The sequence below is a fragment of the Alligator mississippiensis genome, chromosome 4 (assembly GCF_030867095.1).
Source record: "Alligator mississippiensis isolate rAllMis1 chromosome 4, rAllMis1, whole genome shotgun sequence".
Lineage (NCBI taxonomy): Eukaryota > Metazoa > Chordata > Crocodylia > Alligatoridae > Alligator > Alligator mississippiensis.
The window spans coordinates 98,507,178-98,529,347 of record NC_081827.1 but is presented as its reverse complement, the minus strand read 5'-3'; the positions used below and the strand labels follow the sequence as shown (position 1 = coordinate 98,529,347).

The 22,170-nt window shown below is 41.8% G+C and overlaps 1 protein-coding gene and 2 long non-coding RNA genes across 4 annotated transcripts in view; 2 read left to right on the top strand and 1 right to left on the bottom strand.

Moving 5' to 3' along the window:
- The window catches only part of LOC132250129 (uncharacterized), a 53,252-nt gene extending 33,112 nt beyond the window's left edge, over positions 1-20,140 (top strand). Inside the window, exons 3-4 of one of the 2 annotated variants that reach the window (XR_009461708.1) lie at positions 15,870-15,953; positions 16,874-20,140. This is a non-coding gene — a long non-coding RNA (uncharacterized LOC132250129). Of the gene's footprint in view, positions 1-9,939; positions 10,019-15,869; positions 15,954-16,873 lie in introns of those variants that run through there. The other variant, XR_009461709.1, reaches the window with a different exon arrangement.
- Positions 1-22,170, top strand: part of LOC132250130 (uncharacterized) — a 120,376-nt gene that overhangs the window by 43,036 nt on the left and 55,170 nt on the right. The window lies entirely within an intron of this gene.
- The window catches only part of ENTHD1 (ENTH domain containing 1), a 73,133-nt gene continuing 60,268 nt past the window's right edge, over positions 9,306-22,170 (bottom strand). Inside the window, exons 5-6 of the mRNA XM_006264025.3 lie at positions 16,712-17,179; positions 9,306-10,149 (exon numbers count right to left, since the gene is read on the bottom strand). Of these exons, the coding sequence (XP_006264087.2) occupies positions 9,548-10,149; positions 16,712-17,179 (1,070 nt within the window). The 3' untranslated portion in view covers positions 9,306-9,547. The remainder of the gene's footprint in view (positions 10,150-16,711; positions 17,180-22,170) is intronic.

The window sequence follows — 22,170 nt, the reverse complement described above, 5'->3', positions numbered from 1 at the left end:
AAGGGAAATTTACACAACACTTCCCAGAGACAAGCCTATGAGCTCCATTTCATCAACCTGCTGGATACTAGAGATCAGGGACTAAACATAGACATTGGATTTTTGATACATTACAATCTGCCTGGCAACTGACTCCCCAGCCCAGCCCCTGGCTTGTTTACTTTTCATTCCAACTGCAACTGCTGCAGCTTCCTTAGCCTGACGAAGGGTTTTTGAACCCGAAAGCTTGCTTAATAAATATTCTCCAACCGTTTGGGTTGGTCTAATAAAAGATATCAAATTCACCCAAGGAACCTTGTCTGCCTATATCCTTAGACCAACACGGCTACAACCTAAACCCCTGCATAGCTACATTAATGTATTTATATTGTAAATAGCAATCATTGATTTGGAAGGACTTCTTTGAGGTGGCTTTGCTGGACGTTTTGAAGGGCTCTTGGTTGGACTTTTTGAAGGGTTCTTGGCTGGAGTCTTCTCTGGAGACTTGGCTGCAGGTTTTTCTGGAGTCTTGTCTGCTTTCTTAAAAAAAAGTGTCCAAGGAAGTTTGGACAGATGTTCTCCAGGGAGATGAGCGACACAGTGAACTTGTTTGCTGGCGTGGTGTCGCATTGGATCGCACATTGTAAAGTCAAACCTGACGTCACAAAGTTGAAACAGGGTGTCAATTTATAAACATTGCAAGTGCAAAACGTTGTAACTCAAAACATTGTAAGTTGAGGACTGCCTATATTAGAATGATGATGGTAATGCATACAACTGTGTATAACAGTTGCCATAACTCCATAATACTTTACATAGAAAGACAAGGGCTTGAAGTTCAGCTGACTTCAGTGGAGCAATGCCATTTTATGTCAGCCAGAGATATTCAGCCCCATGGTTTCTGTCCCAAGAAGTCATTAAGACAGGGAGGCAGGAAGTTTCTAAAATGAACCTCAACCTCTGGAAATAGAAGTAAAGGCAGGATTTGTTCAAAGGCAGGGAAAAAATATGAATAATTATTTGAACAAGGAGACCTGGGTGAAAAAGGCTTGATGCAGCTGTATCTAGCAGTCTAAAGGATTTCCACATCCTCTGTAAGATGAGAACATTTGATTGTTCTGGGCTGTGATTTGCTGAAATCTTCCTAGATAGATAGATAGATATCTATATCTATATATATCTTTTAAAATTAAAATTAGCATTTCCAAGCCTCCTGCTGCTGGTTGCTGTTTTGCAAGAACCAGATACTACGTGTGACACAAGCAGAGAGTAAGCAGTGTGGCCTGCTCTGGAAAGTGCAGGCACTGGTATCCAGCCTCCAAGGGAGGCAAGTTAAAACTATGAGAAACCCATCAGAAAAGAAAGGTGGTTCATAAGTTAGAATGCTAGCCTGGGACTTGGGAGAAATGCATTCAGTTCCCAGGTTTGCCACAGGCTTCCTGCATGACTGTGACTAGGTCATTTAAGTATTGGGTGCCTCAAAGCTATCAAATGGGAATAATAGGATTTAGTCTGACAACAGACCTCCCCACAGGGTGAGAATATTTGCATTAAAAGATTAAGAGGAACTCCTATTCTGTGGTAACGGGGTCTATGTAAGTACCTAAAATAGGTAAGTGAGCTGTAGTTTGCATTGTGGTGGTTTACCTGCGATTTAAATCAGGGTGGACTAACCTTTCCCAACAGATGCTTTGCTGATCTACTCAAAACATGTGCATTGGTGCCAGAAGGAACTCTGGGTGTTAGTAACTGATGACTATAATTGAAGCATATCCCGAACGTGAACAAGGCTCAAACAACAGAGAAACAAGTGTCACCAGTGGCTGTTTTATGGTGAACAAATATTCTGCACTGCACAGCTTCCTTACTAGCCTTGAATATATAGGTGGCTTGGCACGAGCAGTACAGTACTTCGGAGGAGAGACTGAGGGGGAGATTTGAAGGGGGCTGGGAAAAAACCTATTCATTTGTCCCCTTTTTTGAGATTGTCAGAAAGTCTGTGATTTCTTAAGTATCATTAATGAACTAATTACAGTTATTAAGGCACAAGTGCTTTGGTTTGCTTTCTCTCTCTCTTTCTCGCTCTCTCTCAAGATAGCAGCAGCTTTCCTTTGTCAAAGTGACCAATAAATGCCTACTTCTTTATTCCCATATTCCAGTCCAAATGAAATTGCAGCAAATCTCAGAGGGTTTAAAGATCTAAACTGAGCCTCTTAGTCCCTCTCTCTCTCTCTCTGTGTATATGTATATCTATAGATATAGATATAGAGAGAGATAATATTATTGATATCGATATCAATATAGATATTAATATATATATCGCCACCACCACCACTTAAATGTCTAGACAAAATCAGTCAGTGGGCTTTTGCCTTATTCAACCCTTCCACAGTCTTGGAGATATTCCCGGCGTGCTGTTGTTTTACATAATATTGGTGCCATGAAGCATGGCCTCTTTAGGTGAAGAGGCAGAGATTAATGAGCCGCATGGAAACGCTAATTTGTCTGAGTTAGAGAAGATTAATTATGTTAATGGTCTAAGCAAAACTAGTCTAGAGGCTAGAAATGTTCATTCAGTGTTACAAGGCCAGTGGTTTTATAAGGGTAAAGAATTCTACTTCTATGAAAGGAGAATCTGAAAATAAATTATGTGTTTTATTTAGAAATTGTGAGCTCCATTCATTTCTCTCTGTGCATGTGTATATATGGGAGTTATATATGTGTATGAGGAAGATAATAGTGTTCCTCAATGATTGATTTAATATTTTACATCTCTCTACCTCTTCTCATTGAGGATCCCAAAGTACGTAAGAAACTGCATTTCAGACATCACTGAAGCTGAGACATTTCCAGGATAGAACACAGCTGCTGTTTAACTTTTGAAGCACTGGCTGGTCCCCTTGAGTTTTTGTACACCATGATGAACATGATCAGAAGTGGGCCCTGATTTTGCATGTCTCAATTCTTTAGTTGTGTACTTGAGATATCTAGGCCCTGGCATTCAGAAAAGTTGAATACAAGCAACTAAAGTCAACGGGAGCTGCCAGAAAGTTGTGCCAGTCGCACACAATCTGGACTTCCAAAACTAGCTACTTTTGAAAATGCTAGACTCCTGTGGGACTGGAGAAGGCAGTAAGGGGCTAGTCTTGGAAGAAAAAAGGATCTTCTTTCAGAAGGGAGAAGCTGTGGCGTTAGGATTCTGGGCGGGTGCTATGCCTTTCTATGTTCCATCGCAACTTGATTTTGAAAATTTCCTTTGCTGGCCTGTTCTTCTACTTCTGTTCTTGGCAAGTCTCATCTGCTCCCTCATACCTAAAGAGTGGGATGACCATCTGAGCAGAGCATCAACTGAGCAGAGCATCAACTGCCAGGAAAAGAACAAAGCTCATAGAAAACACAGGGTGGTTCACAGACATTTAGGGCTGGAAGGGGCCTCCATGAGATCATTGGGTCCAGTCTCTTGGTCTGGGCAGGAAAGACTGCTGGGGTCAAATATCCCAGCAAGGTGTGCATCAAGTCTCCTTTTGAAGATCTCTAGGGTAGGTGCCTGCACCACCCCTGCTGGGAGTCTACTCCAGAGTCTGGTCACATGAACTGTGAAGAAGTTTTTCCTTATACCAGTCTGAAACCTTCTAGGAGTTTATGACCATTGCTTCTGGTTTTCCCCTGGGGTGCTTTGGTGAATAGTTGTTCACCTAGCCCCTGATGCTCATCCCTGATATATTTGTAAGCTGCCACCAAATCCCCCCAGTTTTCTCTTTTCTAGGCTGAACAGTCCCATATGATCCATGATGGAGATGTTGCTGCCTTATCAGATCAGATGGACAAAGAGTGTAAGGCTTCTCCTCATTTGGGGGAAGTCATTTTCTTTTCTGTGGGGGAGCTATGGGTGATTTAGAGGTACAAGAAGGTTAATTTTGCCATTAGGAAGAGAAAATGGGCAGAGCGCTAAGTGTGAAGTTGAGGAGAGAACTCCTGTCCATCTCTTTCAGATGAAATGATGACTAGAAGGATGAGTACAAAGGTGTTAATTACTGTGAATGCCCTTGAAGTTTGGATACAATGTGCACTAGGCTTGTGCGAAGTGGCTAGTATTCACTTTGGATTCAGATTCAGACAATTCGGGGGACAGTGATTCGATTCAGTGATTCGAATCACTGTCCTGATTTGATTCGTCCGAATCTACGAATAAGCCAAGCCAGGCCTATCCCCTGCCCATTCTCCCAGCCCGGCAATGGCTGCCCCAGCTCCCAGCATTTGGGAAAAAAAAAAAGCCCTGGCTCAGCAGGTGCTGCCAGGCAGGGGAGCAATCCCTACTACCCCCCACTGCCCCACGCTGTGTGGGGGGGGCTCTACATAAGCCCTGGGATCCCCCCTCCACCTCGCTCTGCCAGCCCCCGCATGGATACCCAGCCTGGGCCAGCTCCAACCCTTTAAGTAAAAAACAAAATGAAAAAAACCCCGGACTCGCTGCTCCTGCCGGCAGGGGGTGATTCCCGCTGGCTCACATTGCCCTGCACCACGTGGGGGGCTCTGCATGAGTCCTCCGAAGCCCCGAGGCCACTGCAGGAGCAGAGAGTCCTGGGGCTTTTCTCAGCTTTTTTTTTTTCTTAAAGGGCCGGAGCTGACCCGGGCAGGGCACCCATGTGTGAGGCTGGCGGGTGAGGGAGGGGGGGCCGGGGACTCATAGCAGAGCCCTCCCATGCAGTGTGGGGCAGCGGGGATCACCCCTCCGCCCAAAAGCACCCAGTGAGCACTGGGGCTTTTTTTTAAAGTACCGGGAGCTGAGGCAGGCAGGGCAGTCATGGAGGGGAGTGGGGGAAATCGGGGGGAGGTGGGGGGCTGGCAGGGGTCCCCCCATGGTCCCCTCCCCCAGCCTCCCCTCCTCCGCCCCTAGTACTTACCAGTTTGGAGTCGGGGGCTGCAGCCACCGGCGACTGCCTGAATCATCAAAGCTCTCCAAATCTTTTCAGAAGATTCAACAAGCTTTGAATCAATTCAGACCTTTAGATTGGTCCCCTGATTCCATTCAGATTCGGAGATTCGGCCACCGAATCAGGCCAAATCTCCTCTGAATCGAATTACCACCCGAAGCTTCACACAGCTCTAATGTACACCTCCTACCACTAGACAGCATTGAAGAATAGCTCCTTATGTTTCTGAAGACTGAAATATGGAGGTTTAAGATTATTCCATCACTAAATAAGGTTGCACAGCTTGTATTTTAAAACTTGAGTTGATCATATCTGTTTTTACCACTTCTGTAATGAGAAATCTGTCCCAGAGTATGAAACATGAGGGTTGAGAGCTAAGAGGAGCTGCACACTAAAGCTGTAAAGATAAAGCAGGGAACTTATACATGGTCTGTGTTGTGTATCCTATTTTGGCTGGTAAGGAATTGAGGCCTTCCAGAGACCTGTGAGGAAATGCTTGGAATGTCACCTGTGAAAGGAACTTGCCATATCAACATACCAAGGTCAAATATTTTGGTATTAATGACTTTGAATGCCTGGTTTTATTTTCAGCCCTTTAATGTTATGAAAGGTCAACAGGAATGAGCAACTTTCTGTGATGGATTTGCTTTTGTCCATGAAAAGTACAGGCTGCTGCTAAAAAAAAAAATCTAAGTTAAAATGAAATTCTCTCACGCAGTTAAAGTTTCACACTGAACAGATACACTAGCAAGATGCATAGGACAAGAAGTAGATAATCGCACGTGCAGTTAAAAAGCAGGGTACGCCATTGCCCAAACTGAATTTGACCAGGGTACATGGCCCAACATCAGTTGTTCCATGCCCCATCTGGAGGTGGAGGGTTTGCATTGCAATTTCTGTCAGCGTCTGCTTGTTATTCAGCTTGTGCAGATCATCAAATCCTCATCTCCTCTGTGCTTTGGTGCTGTTGGTCCTCCGCACCTGGATTTATTAGACACATTTATGGGTTTGGGAGGAAGGGAGGATTTAATTCCCAAACAGGAACCTCCCATTAGGGGTCTTTCCCTTAAATGTAAAAGAGAATCAAACAGCTCAATTTAGCAGCAGCTACAGCAGAGCTATGTCACTGTCTTCTCTGGAAAGGGGAGGGTGGTGTGCCCACGGTGGATTTTAATATATTTGTCAGTGCCAGACAGGTTTTGATTAACCACAGTTGTGTCTTCCACTGAAGCATGACAAACAGGGCCATCCATCCTTTCTACCACCGCATACTCCCTTCCAAACAAAACTCACTAGTCACTTATTCTCCTGTTAGTCCTTTATCAGATGGTGTTTAAACCGCCACTTGAAGTCAGCCACACTGAGTCTATTATTGGCATTTCCACTTCTGTTTCCAGTTCTTAGTTTCTCAAATCGATGAACCTCTGTTATCATTATATTTATTTTCCGTCTGTGCCCTCAGAGCCATCAGCCAGTTCTTTTGTATTGGTGCACAAATCTCATTAACTTCCTGTTGTTTTCACTTGTCTCCTAGTTTAAGAGTATATATCCTGGCTTTCAAGGGAGCTTCAGGGCTGTGGGGGCAAAGAGGCTATTCTGTTCAAGCAAGTCCCTGTTCAAGTCCCTAGAGGCATGACTCAGCCAGAATACATCAAGGAGCAAATTTCTACAGCCTCTGCCAGAAAGTCACAAGGAGCAAGTGTCTATGGGTGCTGCAATATCTTTTTTAAACAGTGAAGTATAATGGCCATTTTGGAAGGGGCTGAAGCAGCAGCAGTGGCCACCAAGCACCACTCCCTGAGGAAGGTGACCCACTTAATGGAAAATATTGGATAATTGTGGCAATTTATATTAGAGTTTAAGCAGCGTTTGCACCTTTACATAACGAGAAGTGTATCTGAGGGATCAACTTCTGTCCTGTTGTCTGACTCTGTTAAGACTGGAATCGTTGATCATCTGCTATAACGTTTCAAGAGCATAGGAAGTGGGGTCTTTTCTGCCAGGTCTTGTTTCTCTGGAAAGTTCTCCTCCTCAATTTACATCTGTGCATTTATATAGCATCCTAAAAGATCCCCAAATGCTAAAACCAATATGCAAACTAATCGCAGGGAGTAGTATACTCATTGCTAAAATGTAGGATGAGAAGAATGAATTTCAATTGATCAAAGCAACATTATGCAGCAGTTCAGGACAGGAAGTAAAGTATATCTGTTTCAAGGTAAAATTGCAGGAAAGAATTTTAAGGTAACCAAAATCTCTTTATATTTTGCCTAGGAAACTGAATGACCCTTACTTGTATGAAGAGGCCAGGAAGAGAGTTCATGTGATGCATATCAGATATGCAGGACTTCTGTTTTATATTTCATCTGAAAGATAGATAGGACCAGAGGCAGATCCAGGGATGGGTGGCAGTGTAGTTGGACCCCCTTCAACTGTGTGGCACATGCACTGTGAGCTCTCTAATCTCACCAGCATGTCAGCTTAGTGCCTGCAGGGCTTTGCATGTGTCCTGAGGTCACCACACAGGCTCTGGCCACAGTTCGTTTTCAAGCAGCTTTGAAGTCCAGGGAGTGAATGCTTTCACTGCCCATCCCCTCTTTCCCCCTGTTGCTGAGTTCAGGGCAGAGTGGGAGGAAGGGAAGATGAATGCTGGTGGTGCCCATTTCCTGGGCTCGGGAGCTATATGAAAGCAGTTCTTGCCAGACCCTGCACTGACAATCTGGTGAGCTCAGAGGCCATGTGGAGCTCCAGCAGGTGTTTCACTGACATGCCATGGAGCTCGAAGAACTCACTGGGCATGCGCCACACAGCTGCAGTGGGAGTAGCTGCACCCCTTTCACCACAATCCTGGATCTGCCAGTGGATAGGCCCTAGAGCAGCATATGACTCCTATTCACTTTATTGAGCAACTGGTTAAATATTTGCTTTAAGGAGAAAATGCCACATCCAAATTGCAACCACTACTTACTGCAGTACATAGGTATTCTTTAGAGGTCTCTGATCCAACCAGGTATGTGGTTTGAGCCTATTTAGCTTATCTAACTGAATCATATCTGTATCTTCCTTCCGGTGAAGACCTTGATTCTTTCTCTGCTGTCCCCAAGGGCACAAGATTTGTAAAATGTACTTCCCTGTGCCTTTGGGGGCCATTGCACTGTTGGATGCATTCAATTCCAGTGAAAGTAAGGTGGTTAATATTTTCTTGTCTAGCAACCCTGCTGAAGGTAAAAAAAAAAAAATCAGATTCTAGTTAGTGCTAAAGAAAGCACATTGTAAGTGGCTATCTAAGAGATGTGCAGAATCAACATATCTGGCTCCATGCCGCACAGCCTGCATGGTGCTGGTGGGAATAAATTGGGCTTGAAGACTTTTTTTGATTACTGGTGGCTGATGTAGTCTCTGCAGGTGGGCTAGTGGCATTTATTTTAGCTAGGTGTAGAATTTAGTGGGTGCTACTTCATCCTTAGAAACTCCTGGTCTCTAGTCTTAAAATGGACCTATTACATTGGGCAGAGGTTGGCTGCTTAGGGACAACCAGCAGGTTCACCTACTTTTTCTTGTGGCAGGCAAGGCCAAAGTTGCTAGGCATTTTAGAGGAGCAAGATTTGTGAGGTTGCATAGTACCTTTTTATTGGCCCAACTTCAACAGGTGGAAGAGTTGACCTGATAAAGAGTTATCAGTGCCCAAAGGTTATCTCATGTTCCTCCCAACTATACAAGATGGTCCAATAAAAATATTACCTCATCTCAGAAATTGTGCTTCTCTCCCATTTGTGGAACATCATGGTGATGTCACTATGACCATTTTCGAGGCATATGGAAATAGTTCTTACCCCATAGAAAAGATTCAGCTTGGGAAGGGTGCCAAGGGCTAATTCTTTGCTTTGGAAAGAAAAAGAGTATGTGGCTTTTAATATATAGGGCTGCAGTCCTTAGCTAATCGGTGACGAGAGAAACAAATAGTAGAAAAGTGCAGTAAGGTAGGCTGCCAGCCTGGAAAAGTAATGATTCATGTAGTTGTTATAAGTCACGTTTTGTGTTATATGAGATGCCTTTTAGGTTCTCTGCTGGTTTCTCTTCCCCAGTGCACCTCCTGCTGTCTTCTTGTCATTTTCAGTTTTTTGTTCTTATAACTAACCTGCAACATTTTTGGTCATTAAATCTTTCACCCTCTGGCTCCTACTTCTTGTGAGTACTCATGGTTTGCCTTAATATGACACCTGTAATACTTCAAAGGGGGTGCAGACTTCCATTTTTCTCCTCAAAAATGTTTTTATTTACAGTTTGACATAGGCCCGGAAGTATAAGGACACCCAGCAAATAATAGGTTTATTGCTGATTACCAAGTAACTGCCTAGGCAGAACTGCTTACGCAAAAGCTTTGTCCTGTGTGTTGTGAGAATGCCTAAGGCTGAAACTCCTGGGAAATAGACGGCAAGAGTAGCTCAAATGTTAACAAAACTCAAAGAATAAGATGTGAATAATTTATTTCCATGAAAAGAACAGAACAGCCATGTGCCTTTCTGGCTGTAAATTTTCAATGCTATGAAAAAGGTCTGATGACCAATGTGAAATATTGTTAAGGAAAGGAAATACAGAAAATTCCAGTAAAGCTGAAGTAGCCATTGTGAAAATTACAGCTGACTAAGGGATTCCTTAGTATTTTGGGGAGCTGTCAAAAATTGGCTCATATGCTGAACATCACTGACCACACTTGCCAACTGACTACCAATGGCTTGCAGCTCCTTGGCCATGTTACCTATATCTCCTTGCAGTCCAAAAACTGTATGTTTTATCTCTTCCAGAGTGACCATGACTTTCTGTGTAGTGTCCACATTAGAGGAGCCTTTAGCAGAAGGCATAAAATGGTCAGACATGGCTGCTTTGTTCTGCGTGGGAAATATCCCCCAACTCCCACCAGATATCCGGAGAGTTCTGCTCTCAAAACTGTTCACTTTTCCAGCAGAATCCCTTGAATTATCTGGTAAGAGATTCAGTATGCTAGTATTCTCGCTCTCTTCATCAGATATCTGGCAAGGAGGAAAAGGATGTGTAACCCTGTCTTTGTGATCCTTGAGGAAAACTGATGAGGAGGGCTGCTGGGGTGAAGACAAGTATGAAGGTCCACAGGAAGGCATAAAATAAGGATGAACTGTGTTCTCTGGAATGACCGCCTTAGGGGATGAGACGGAGACGGTGGAAAAATAAGTTGTTGTTGCAGTAGAGCTGGTTAAATCTAAAACATACAAATAAAAGAGAGAAAAATAAATATTTTGTACAAGATTTGCCTAAAAATAACTTCTAATTTGTGGACTTTGAACTATTGCAGTCATGGCAAATTATTTATTAAAAAAATGTCTGACGGTCCAAACTAGGATTTGTACCTCATTGTGCACAGACCACCACAAACCGAGCAAAGTGGCATTTTTTTTCCCCTAATAGAATTACAATTGAAAAATACAAACTGTAGAATTGGTAGGAAAATGGAATTTTATGCACCCCTCCCCATAATAGAAAACATGTTTTTTCATTTAAGAATAATTTCCCCCATTTTAGCAAAGACAAAGCAAAACACTTCTGCCAAAAAACAAACATTTTTTTAGGAAAGCAGACGTGTCTTCTTTAGTTGAAAATCTAGTTTACTATTTGACATAGTTACTATGGATATGCGCTTAACTAGCCCTACCAAACAGAGAGAAAGCAGTAGAGTGGTTATCACTAATAAGCAAATAAATATGATGATAAATTGGCCCAGTTTTGGTAGGCACATGAAGGCCTCTGCTTGTCTTGTCTAGCTACATCCCTGGCCCACTCACAGGAGAATATTCTCCAGCATTTGCCAAGCTTGAAATTGCAGTGGTGATGGTACTTGAGGGCACTCCCAGTGACTGTTCTCAAGTTCTCTGTCTTTGTGGCTGCTCTCAAGCATGCCAGGCTCCTAAAATGCCTTCACTACTGCATTTATGGATTTGGCACATATAAGTGAGAATGGGGCATGCTGGATAGCGTCGCTCTCAGAGGGTCTTAGGGGCACAATATGGATGTGCCCTGAGTAACTTAACAACAACAAAAAGAGCTATAAAAGCTGAATTTTAATGAACACTACAGTGGTGTACGAATTTTCATACACCACTAAATTCTAGGGTGGGAGCAAAAACAAAAATGAACCCTCCCCTTTACAGTATATTTTGGACTAAGATGATCACATTAAAAAGTCACACATCTTGTCTTATCAATGCCATTGAATTACCTGGGTATAGTATTGTATGGAGTAGATCATTTCAGAGCTACAAGCCAAAATGGAGAATACTCTCTCTAACTGATGGATGTTTGGAAAGGTATAATTACATTGGGGGCAGGGGGGGGAGTTTCTTGTTAGGCACTTTCTGTCAATTGAAAAGAAACCAGAGGAGGAAGAGAGAGGGGTTTTTTTTCCCCTGAGTTCCCATTGATAAATAATCAGTTCCAGTTTGGTCTCAGCAGTGACTAAAAGGGACTTAAATAAAATGTAGCCATCTAAGAGTGAAGTGACACCTTAAACTTAGACCATACTAAATCTGTGAAATGTAAAATGATGTTAAAGTTAAAACGTTCTGTGAATGGTCCCATGGTACATGTTAATAACATTTCCTGCCTGCACAGCTCTGAGTTGTCACTGGGCAGGGGGTGGAGCGGGGTGACGGGGTTGGTGAGCCAAGGGCATGGCTAGGAACCAGGACACCTGGGTTGTATCCCTGTTGGGGTAGAGGGTGTGGGTGGTGCATCCTGGGATGCTGGAGGACTGCAAATTGCTCATTTTATGTCTGTGTCATAGACTGAAGTTACCTTACCACAAGGTAGGTCTCACAGCCCAAGTTAACCCTCAACTGAAGTGGCATAAATTTGAGAAACTTGGAAGGCATTTAGCATGAGTTAATGAGCTTTAACATGTAGATGCTCACATTTTAAGTGTCCTACGTATGATCCAAGGGTAACAGGTAATGTCACCTTAAGTGTGAAAAAGAGATTCAGTTTGGCTGTACTTCACCAGCCACAGAACTCAGTGGACACATAATTTCAGGTAGTATCTCCATTTTGGACTGCAAGTTTCCTCTGGTGTCTACAACTAGGCTTCTGTGCATGTCTGGAAGTGACCAAGTTTGATCAGTGAGGCACCTAACTCACTTAAGTTTCTTTGTGATCCGCTTTGGTGCTGGGGATTTGCCTAAGCCCATTGAGTGGCTTGATCCATTACACATGTTCAGAGCATATCTAACTCATATTGGCAGGATGGAATTCAACTCAGAAACCACAATGGGGATACAACTCTACTTTTTGCCCAATATCCTTATAGTTAAAGCACTCGGGAAGTGGAAGATATAGGTTTTAGGTCCTCGTTACCCTGAGGGATTTCAAACCTTGGTCAAATCAGATTGCTCCCCTGGGAACTGGGATGTCTAACAGTAAAAACGTCTGAAACCAAACAAGCTTGGAGGCATGTGGCAGAGGTGTGGCTATAGGTGGACCTAGGTTTTTAAAAAGGGGATGCAGATGGTGTGATACATCATTACATATAACAATGTGTAGTTTTATCAAGTTAAAAAGAAACTAGGAACTTTACTAATAAGTTGGGAACCTAGGGCTATATTATTCAGTTTAAGATTGGAGTAAAAGCAAATATAAATTTATTGGAATGTCCATTAATTTGCTATATAATATAGTACATATGAAAAAACCCCCACAACAACAAAGCAAAAAGTAATCAAAATACATTGTTTCAGTAGTCTTGCAGTCATTGTAATTGAATGGACAATTTTTCAGATCCATAATACAAAATCTAGCCTTCTTGAACATCTTGACAGTGCACCCAATGCTTCACTAAAAGTTATTTCCACACCTGAGTTAATGTTTTTGGCTAGAGTTAAAAACAATCTGCAGGGCTGTGAAATAAGAGCTACATTACCAGGAGCAGCTTACAGACAGCAGAATTGCAGAAGAAAGGATAGCTTGATGAGCTGAACACCAAGACCATTGAAAAGAAGAGTGGGTTGCTAACCCCTATGGAATGAAGAGTTTAGAAGGAAACAGGTAGAATATAATGAGCCATTGAGTCAGTTGACTCCATCACTGCTGCCTGAATAGAAATGTTGCTGCCACTGACAAGCAATTGCTTTTAAACTTTGGGTGGGCCAGGAATCAAAGGGGATATTCCTGTATCCCTTGGCTCCACTCTTGGTTGTGGTGTTGCCAACTATAGAGCTTAGCTGTTTGACTCATTTTCTTTTTTCTAGTTTTGAACATTAGAGTTAATACTTTTTAAGCTATTTTTTCTCTCTGTGAACCTGAGGACTAACTAGAAGGGCTGTTTTTAACCTCCAAATTTGTCAAGAATCAAAAGCATTAAAGTTTGTATATACCAGCATGTAAATTTCAACTACTGTATCTCTAAGGACACTGTCACAATAAGGGAAATAATTTATTATTTTGATTTGCTTGGAAATTAACTATGGTATATCTTTTGATGAGATGAGATCTGAGCTGGCCCTATATTTTGCAGTATTCTGTGTAAAGAAAGTCTCATGGGGATCCAAGATGACTTCAATAACTCTTGTAACACATTTATAAGATTGAGTTTATCAACTTGTTAGGAGATTGTGATGGCTAGAACTAGAGGAAATAGAGATGGAATTGCTTCAGCAAATGATAGGGGTTGTGTGATAGTGATTTTCCCTGGAGAGCCATGAAGAGCTTATTGTTTAAGGTGGGTTGGTGGGGAGCAGAGTCATAACAGGGAAAAGAGTTCACTTGAGGACTGTAGAGCTCCCAAAAACAAGGGGCCCTAAATGGCTGCCTACACAGTTAGCAAGTGTTTGAGAGCAGCTGTGTGGGTGAACCATTTCCCAGAATAAGCATTCAGTTATAGTGAAATTGATACTTAGTAAGTATAAGTACAATCTAAAGTTTTATGTGAACACTGCTGAGCTCAATGTGTGGTCTTACAAGACCCAAAGTGTTTGATGCTGGCCTGATCTACATACCAGAAAGCACCTACTAAGGCATGTGACATGGTGCTAAATTGTAACAGGTGAAAATTCACATTTACCAGCAGCGCAGCTACCCATTTAAAAATTCATGGGACTGTCCCTGGTTTTCACACATTAGTCCTGAGAGCATGGAGCTCGCGGGACAGTCAGACAGTACAGAACATCTATTTCCAGGCCTCACTGGCATACAGTGATATTGCAGTGACAGCTAAATATTTGAGTTCATTTGCAATCCTCTTCCCCCTACTTTTTAGGACAAACTAGCGACCTATTCCACCTCAGAACTGCTCTAAGTGATACTGGGTTGTAATGGGAATGGCAGGCTATTAACCAGAATGGTTCTTCCCTCCTTTAAGGAACAAATTGGTATTGAGCTAACCTTGGTATCAAGTTTTCCTGGGGAAATCCTCAGCTTTTTCTGAGGAAAATCTATTGGCTTGTTTTAGTTGTTAGAGTGACAAAGGGGACTTATCATGGGCGATGATCTTGAACCTTGGGAATGCCTACAGTGCAGTGGCAGAAAGCTCATGGCTGATGCAACAAATCCCACCCAGTGCTCACACTCTATGCAAGTCAGATCTGGAAATGGGGCCGTAAGGGTGCCCTGAGGCCCCCCAATGTTATACTCAAGACCTGGGTTTCCAGCACAATCAAAAGCAGCAGCCTGAGGCTCTTCCAGATCATTGTCAGCTCTCTGCTGCTTCAGTGTACACTTATCCTTAGTCTTCACACTCTAACTTTATGCTGATGCCAGATCTCATTGCTTCCTTATACGCTGATTCCATCTAATATGTGAAAATGCAAATACGATTCAAATATTTTTTTCCTGAAGGATAAATAAAAAAACATGGTGTTTATACTTGCTCTAATAATAAGCTCAGAGAAGAGGTTTCCTTTTTTTCTTACCCCTGCCTCAGGCCACTAATAATATGCTTCTCCTTACCAGTATCTAAAAAGTAAATGCATATATAATTCTTAGTGACAGATATTCAGGAAATACCTTAGTTATGTTACAAATTCTATGTACAACTAATAGAAGTCTTTACAGCCTGTCTCTGTTTTCAGATGTCTGCCACCAAGTGAAACTTTTAAAAATATTTTTCCCTTAGAGTAGAAAATCCACTTGATGACATGTCCATGGGTAAATGGCCTCCTCTTCTATTCTGAAAATACCTGGCATCTGCTCAAGTTATGACAATTTAGTTTCATTTGGCAGTAGTGATGCCTTATTGAAATACAGCTTGTTTCCTGTAGAGGTTCCAGCCTCTTCAAGGCAGTTACTTTAACTTTAGGCTACTGTTCAATTTGTTTTCCACACATTTCAAAATAGTTATGCCCCAAATTATAAAATCAATCTTGTTCAGTGATCTACTGAGATATGTTGCCAAGCAGAGAATGGATTCCCGCAAGCCATCCTGCACTTTCCAGGGATGGAAACACTATGCATGCAGCCCAATACTTTTGGTGCTGCGGGAATAAATAACATCATGCTGGAATGGCATGGGAAGAAGCCAGAAGGGGAAGCCTCCTTATCCAGAACACCAGGCAGGCTCAACACAGGAACAGTAAGGGGGGAGGGGAATAATGCTAGTACAAGTCTTTAAAAATGGTTACCAAAAGACTGTTTTGAGGGGGGAGGGGGGGTCATTTTTTTGAACATTTCTTGGAGTACAACATTTTTCTAGAAACCAAAATGGGAAAGTGTCAAAAATGCCAATTTTAAACTTTAAAAAGCTACTTTCAAAAGTAATTCACTGTTTCTCAATACACAAGAAGTATTTTTTGACAAGTGAGCCTTCAGAACACTGCACTGACTAAAATGAAGGTATTCCCTAGTCCCATCTCATCATTCAGAAGCTTTTTTTCTGACAATCAATAACTCTTAAAGGTGTGAGCACAAGATTACTAACTCCTGACATTTTTCTGTTTATAGAAAACTTCTCATGTGAGAAGAAAACAAATGGGTTTCATTTGTTCACCTGTCAAACTTATCAAGCTGCATAGTATCAAATATGAGGTGGGTCAGAGGACTGGGGGATATGGAAACTTTTAGTTCTCAGTTTCAAATTAATCCCATGTTGGCAGAGACCAAAAGTCATTTATTATTATTGATAGTTTGTTAGTAGCTTAGGTGAAATGAGTTTGTGGTCTCTGTTCAATTAATAGTGAAGTGGTTGGTACTATTTAGTCCTCCTTGTTAGCAGTCTCAACAGATCCAAGTCCTGAATGGGCTATGGAAACTGAATTCGTGTCCAAGTCTGGGAGTTGAAGAAGAGTAGGGGATGGGAGTGAGAAAATCTTTGCTGTGTCCCTAACCATGTGCTATCTATTCTGTAACTGCAAAATTTCAATTTTGGGGGCTCATAATCTTAGCACTTTTCCCCAGCACTAAACTCACCTAAAGTAAATTTCAAGTGCTCTGGTAAACAGAGAAACTGGTTACTAGATATATTCTATAAACGTTTGCACTGACTAGTGATGTTTAATGTTGCATATAATGACTGAAAGGAAAGCTGTTACTTAGCTGTTGGATAACCGATTGCCAGTTAAGTAGCTTAGAACAATTAGATTGTACACCTCACAAGAAACGGCAGACTGTATTAGCGGGAGATAGTACTAGTATCTTTTTTTAACAGTATAAAATGTGTTAGGGTTGACTTGAGTTGACTACTGTCACCTAATTGACATTCTTCAAGAACTAGAAAGAGGATCTAGCCTGGAAGGGGAGCTAACAAAGGAATTTAAATGCAAATGATGGGAAATGCACAAACTCACCCAGCTTTGGAGATGGATGAAGAGTCATACTAGCTGTCTGCATGTTTCCAGATATGAAGGCGTTGAAATTATTGAAAGTGGATGTAACAGGCCCAGGGAATTGTTTAGAGGAAGCTGGAGTAGATTTCAGACTATCAATGTTGGTTCCGCTGTCTTCCACAGGATCCATGGTGTTGAATGTAGGAGAGAGGTAAATGGTTTCCACAGAGTCCTCACTACTAGAAGAAAGAAAGTCCAGTTTTGAGGTATTTTGGCTGGGTTTTGCTTGCGCTTCTGGGATTGATGACCAAGGATCAAACAAGTGTTTTGCAGCTTGGGGATTATTTGCATCTGACTGCTTCCTTGAGGGAGGCTTCAGAGTGATTGTAGAAACAGGATCTGTGGCAGTGTTGTCACCTCTCCTGCTCCTGTTCCTGCTCCATTTTTGTGAAGATGGTAGACTTATCTCTGAGGAATAGGAAGCAACACCTGTAAAGCAACAAATGAGAATGATTCTACCAAAAACGACTCATGTCTTAAGGTGCCTTTCCCAACTTTTCTCAAGTTAGGCAGAATTGCTCAGTGTTACTATACTGCACTGAATAACCATAATTTCAAAGCATTTTACAATATATTAAGCACTACACCTTCATTTTTTTTATAGAGAGCATTCAGTGCAGGGAGGTAAATTGACACTCTTGAAGTTATTGAATGAGTTAGTGTCCTGTCTGGAGGTCTCCACTGCCAATAGTGCAGTTGTTTGTAATGATATCAGAAAAAATGTGCTAATATAACATTCTAATCACTACATCTAATTACAACTAAGCATAAGTTACTAACGCTAAGCGTCTTGTGTGTAATTAAAAATTTAACAATCAAACAAGAAGATGCAATCTTGATTGTCATCTTAAACTACATCAGACTATGTGATTCAACAGTGGAATGTATGAGCTAGGCAGTGACTCTTGAAATACTTAAAAGTAAGGGTTTTTTAAGTAAGCTAAAATGAAAATTAAATTAGCCAAAATATTACTTAGCAGCAATTTCTAAAAGACCCTGTTTTTCTATTCATTTAAAAGGGGATCTAGTTCCAGTTTCTTAAGCCAAAATTCAGGATGCCTTGCTCCCCTAATCATGGAATCAGTATGTGACCAAAATGGTTGAATTGTGGGTTTGATGTTAAAAGTATGAAAACTGGCATAAATGTCTTGATTAACCTAAGTTTTGGAGACTTGACTTCAGTTTATAATATCAAAGATCCTTGTATGCTTGTAATAGATATAATTTATTTTATCAGAATAATGTCATCTGTGAAGGAAGTTTTGTTTTTTTGCTGAAACCAAATTTCTAGACCAAATCTATCATTTAAAATAATTTTATTTAAATAGATGTCATACTAATGGAATTAGCAAGGAATCAAATCAGTAAATACTACAGGTTATTACAGCCATTGTAATCCTCAAATACTAGTTTCCAAAATTGCTTTTTTATACCAGGCTTGTTGCAAACTGTGTGTATCAGTGTTCTCCCTGAGATCCCACTATAGGCAAGGTGCTCAGATTGCTTTGTAGACATATATATAACTGTGGAATGAATGACCCAAATACAGCTGCAAGCAGTGTAGCTTGTTTTTAGCAACACATACTATGCAACAACAATAGTCCACATGTGGAAAACTAGCGCACTTCCTACATGTGGCAAATAGCTGACATGAGAAAATGACTTTATGTTGGGAGTTTTAAAATGCTTTAAAAAAGGTGAAAGTAAATTAGTCCAGAGAATTGCAATTGTTTATTTCAAAGGTCATGGATAATTCTAGTACTGATGTTTTTGTCAACTTGAATGCTGTGAAATGTCAAAAATCAAAAAGTGCAGGGTTATAATAGTGTCTAGCAGATGAGATGCATCAACAAGCCAGTGTTCAAACAAGATCATAGGACTTCAGCTCTTGCAAGAGGCTTCCACATATTTAGTGCATACTGACTCTTCTAACCTGCTTAAACAATGCAAATGAAATCAAGACTATCTTTTAATGAACAAAGAAAGTGGTGTAAGTCTTGCTAGTTACAGTACAATTTAACTTAAGCTTCAAATGAATTCACATATCACTGAATCATCTGAGGATGGCCCACCTCAGCCCTCCCATTTCCAGAAAAAAGTCATCTAAAATAATTAATGTAGATGCAAAAGAAAGTACCAGTGCAGTTTCTTTAGTGATAATGATTTGTTGGATCTGTCTTGGCATTTAGTAACAATTTTGAAGTTATGTGTTCTGTTAAGATAATTGTGGCATATTCAAGGGAAAGCAAATCTGGCAAAATTAAGTGCTGGTGACATGCTAGCAATAGAAGCAGTTTATCAGGCCAGCTGTCTTAGTTAATTCTATAAGGCACAACTGTGAAAAAGAGGTTATTCAGTGAATTCTGCTGGAATCCTTCATGACCTTGTGTTCACTGAAATTATCTCATTAATGAACAGAAGACATAAGGCAAAACATCCATATCAAGGTTAGCCGAATTGACTAATGCACTTTTTTAGAATAATTTGGTGAGCAAGTAGAGGATGTATTCATAGTACTGATTTCAAGAATAGACTTGTATCATTTTGTCCAAATTTATTTGCAAACAAGAAAAGCCAAGATGTTTTCACAGCATTTGATGATAATGTTGGTACAATGCTGCATGATGATTGTGTTGATAGCAGTGATGATGAGGGTGCTTATCTTGATAAAGCTGTAAATATGGAAAAGCAGAGATGGCTTGAATTCAACACGCTTTGACAGTACTTTCAATTAAAATTACCAATAGGGTTCCTTATCAAGAACTCCTTTTAGCTTATAATGATCAATGTAAATGGACTGAACATGTCTAAAACTGATCATGGAAAGATTTTTAAGCTGCAGGTTTGCAATAGTATTATGTAGTTTTTGGCTTTTAACTTGTAAATGTTGAAGATAATTATGCAATACATTATCCAAATGACCCAACAACATCAGGAAGCTCCTTTTTACCATATATGTTAGTTATATATAATGTTATTGTCAAATGTATCTATTCAATCTTGTTAACAGAGTGTTTGATCTCAGCTTTTGTGTTGTATGACAGAGTTCTGTAAGTAGCAGATGACATGGCTCATGCTATTAGTGAATGATTTATAATGCCTTTATAACCCATATCTACAAAAATCCATAGCAGCCTGTGACAGCAAATATCATAACACAAATTCAGCAGTGATGGATAGTACTTTTCATGGGACTAATATTTCACTGCTCCAGTATCCACGTGCCTACATCTCTGGTCAAATTCTGAATAGATTTGCATTGCCTTGCACATAGTCAAAACTAAAAACATAATTACAATATTGCTGCCAGCTATACTGAAGAACAAAGACACTTCCATACTTGCAATAGACATGAGTAACTGGAAACAGCAACTCTATCAATAAAAATAGTAGAGCCACTTCTTATTTATGTATGTTGTGGCTGACATGACACTAACCCTTGGTTAGCATGCCATGCAGAAAGTTCATGATCTGGCTATTTGAAGTTCAATCCATTCTATGTAGCTCCTATTCAAAAATCAAGATTTGTAATGGTATGAATCTTGTGAAACAAGCATCAGATTTCCTCAATTCTGATCAGGCACCGCTGTTGACATCTGATCAACTGCTATAAATGATTGTGAAAAAAGAGTAAGAGACCTGGTCAGAAACTTTAGGAGAACATTGCTTCATTGTAACATTAGGAGAAGACCACATTGCATTAGGAACTATGTCATTCTTCTGCAACTGGTTTTAAGACAGTGGAGAAGATGGAAGCACAAGAAGAATCCAACACTGTAATATCCAAGGGGGTGTACACGCGTACTAACTTTCTGACAGTTAAATTGATTTAACCTTTTTAAGTTGACTTAACTGTCAAAGCATATGCATGTATGTGGAGCAGAGTCAACTTAAATGCAGCACAAGATAATACACCTCTGATGTGTATTATCTTGAGTTACAATAGTTGATATTGCTATGTATCACAAGATGGTTGCCACCATGTCACGGAGTTGTACTTGTGTATGCTCTGAAAAGGCTTAACTTAAGTCAGCCTAGTTTAGTTGCCTTCTTTCAAGTCGACCTAAACGTGTGTATGCACCCCAAGGAAGCATCCACATGAGCTTGCACATGTCTGTTGTGGTGTCTCAAAGCAGCTTGAGATGCTGCAGAAGGCACCCTATAAACTAGAAAATGTTCCCTGTGCTGCATATTTGCAGTGTGGACTCTAAATTTGTTCCAGGGAATCCCAGTATCAAAAAAAAAAAAAAAGCGCCAGAAAAAAGCAGTGTGAGGCATGTGCTCGGAGTTTGCCTGGAAGCAACTGGAGGCCAGGTCCTCCAAGGAGATGCTTTAGCACCCGGCCAGAGGATCTCCATAGCTACAGCATGCCCCTGCTGCTCCAGCATGCATGATAAAATAAAAGCAGGGCAGGGCTGTCGGCAGTGTCTCCAGAGCTGGCTGGGACTCAGCATCTGTCCTGGGTTGCTCCAGAGCCTGCCAAGCACCTAGGGTCTGTCCTGGGCTGAGGCACAGGAGCAGGATCAGGACCAGGCAGGCTGCCTTGCAGCCATGCACAGGGGTCAGCTGTGCCTGTCTCCCAGAGGCTGAAGTACCCAGATTCCAGCTTCAGGCCAGCAGCAGAGTCAGAAGGACTCAGAGACTGCGGCAGGGACTATGGGCAATCCTGGTAAGCAGGGATCTGAGTTTTCTGTTTTCCATGGAAAAATGCAGGTTCCCATTTTAAAGGGGAAACTCTGGGTTTCCCCATTTGCAAACAGCTCTCTGCAGGCTGGTGGAGTTCCAGCCTGCAAGAGCTACTTGCAAATGGGCAGTAAACCATAAGCCAGGGGCAGCCACAAAGCCTACCCAGCCCAATGGGTGTGCACGTCGGAGTGAGTGTGTTGAGGGGGGGGAACTGTGTGAAGAAGTGGGCTCCCTGAACCCAAAGTGGGAACCTGAGGGGACTCCTGGTCCCAGAAAACGACTTGGGGTATATGATGGGCTGGGGGGAGGGGTGGAGGTGGCAGCAGGTTTGGGTCATGGGCAGGGTGGGGATTGAGGTAGCAGCAGGCTCTACTCTATATTTGTGTGTGATGGGCCAGGGGTGGCAGCAGGAGTGAAAGAGACATGTGGGGGAGGAGGGGAGCACTTCTGGTATGAGCAGCTGCCAGCGCTGGGCTTGGAGCCCCCATAGAGCAGACTGTGCAGGCAGATGCCAGCCTGAAAAAAAAGGGGTTTTCCCAGACCAATCCCTGAGCCCCAGTCAGGGGCTTTGCAGGAACTAGAAGGGAGGAATAGGCTGCAATCGGACCTGGACAGGCTATAGGGGTGGGCAGATGAGAACAGGATGGGTTTCAATATTGACAAGTGCAAGGTGCTGCACCTGGGGAGGAAGAACCAGCAGCGTACTTACAGGCTGGGGAACTCCCTTCTCGTCA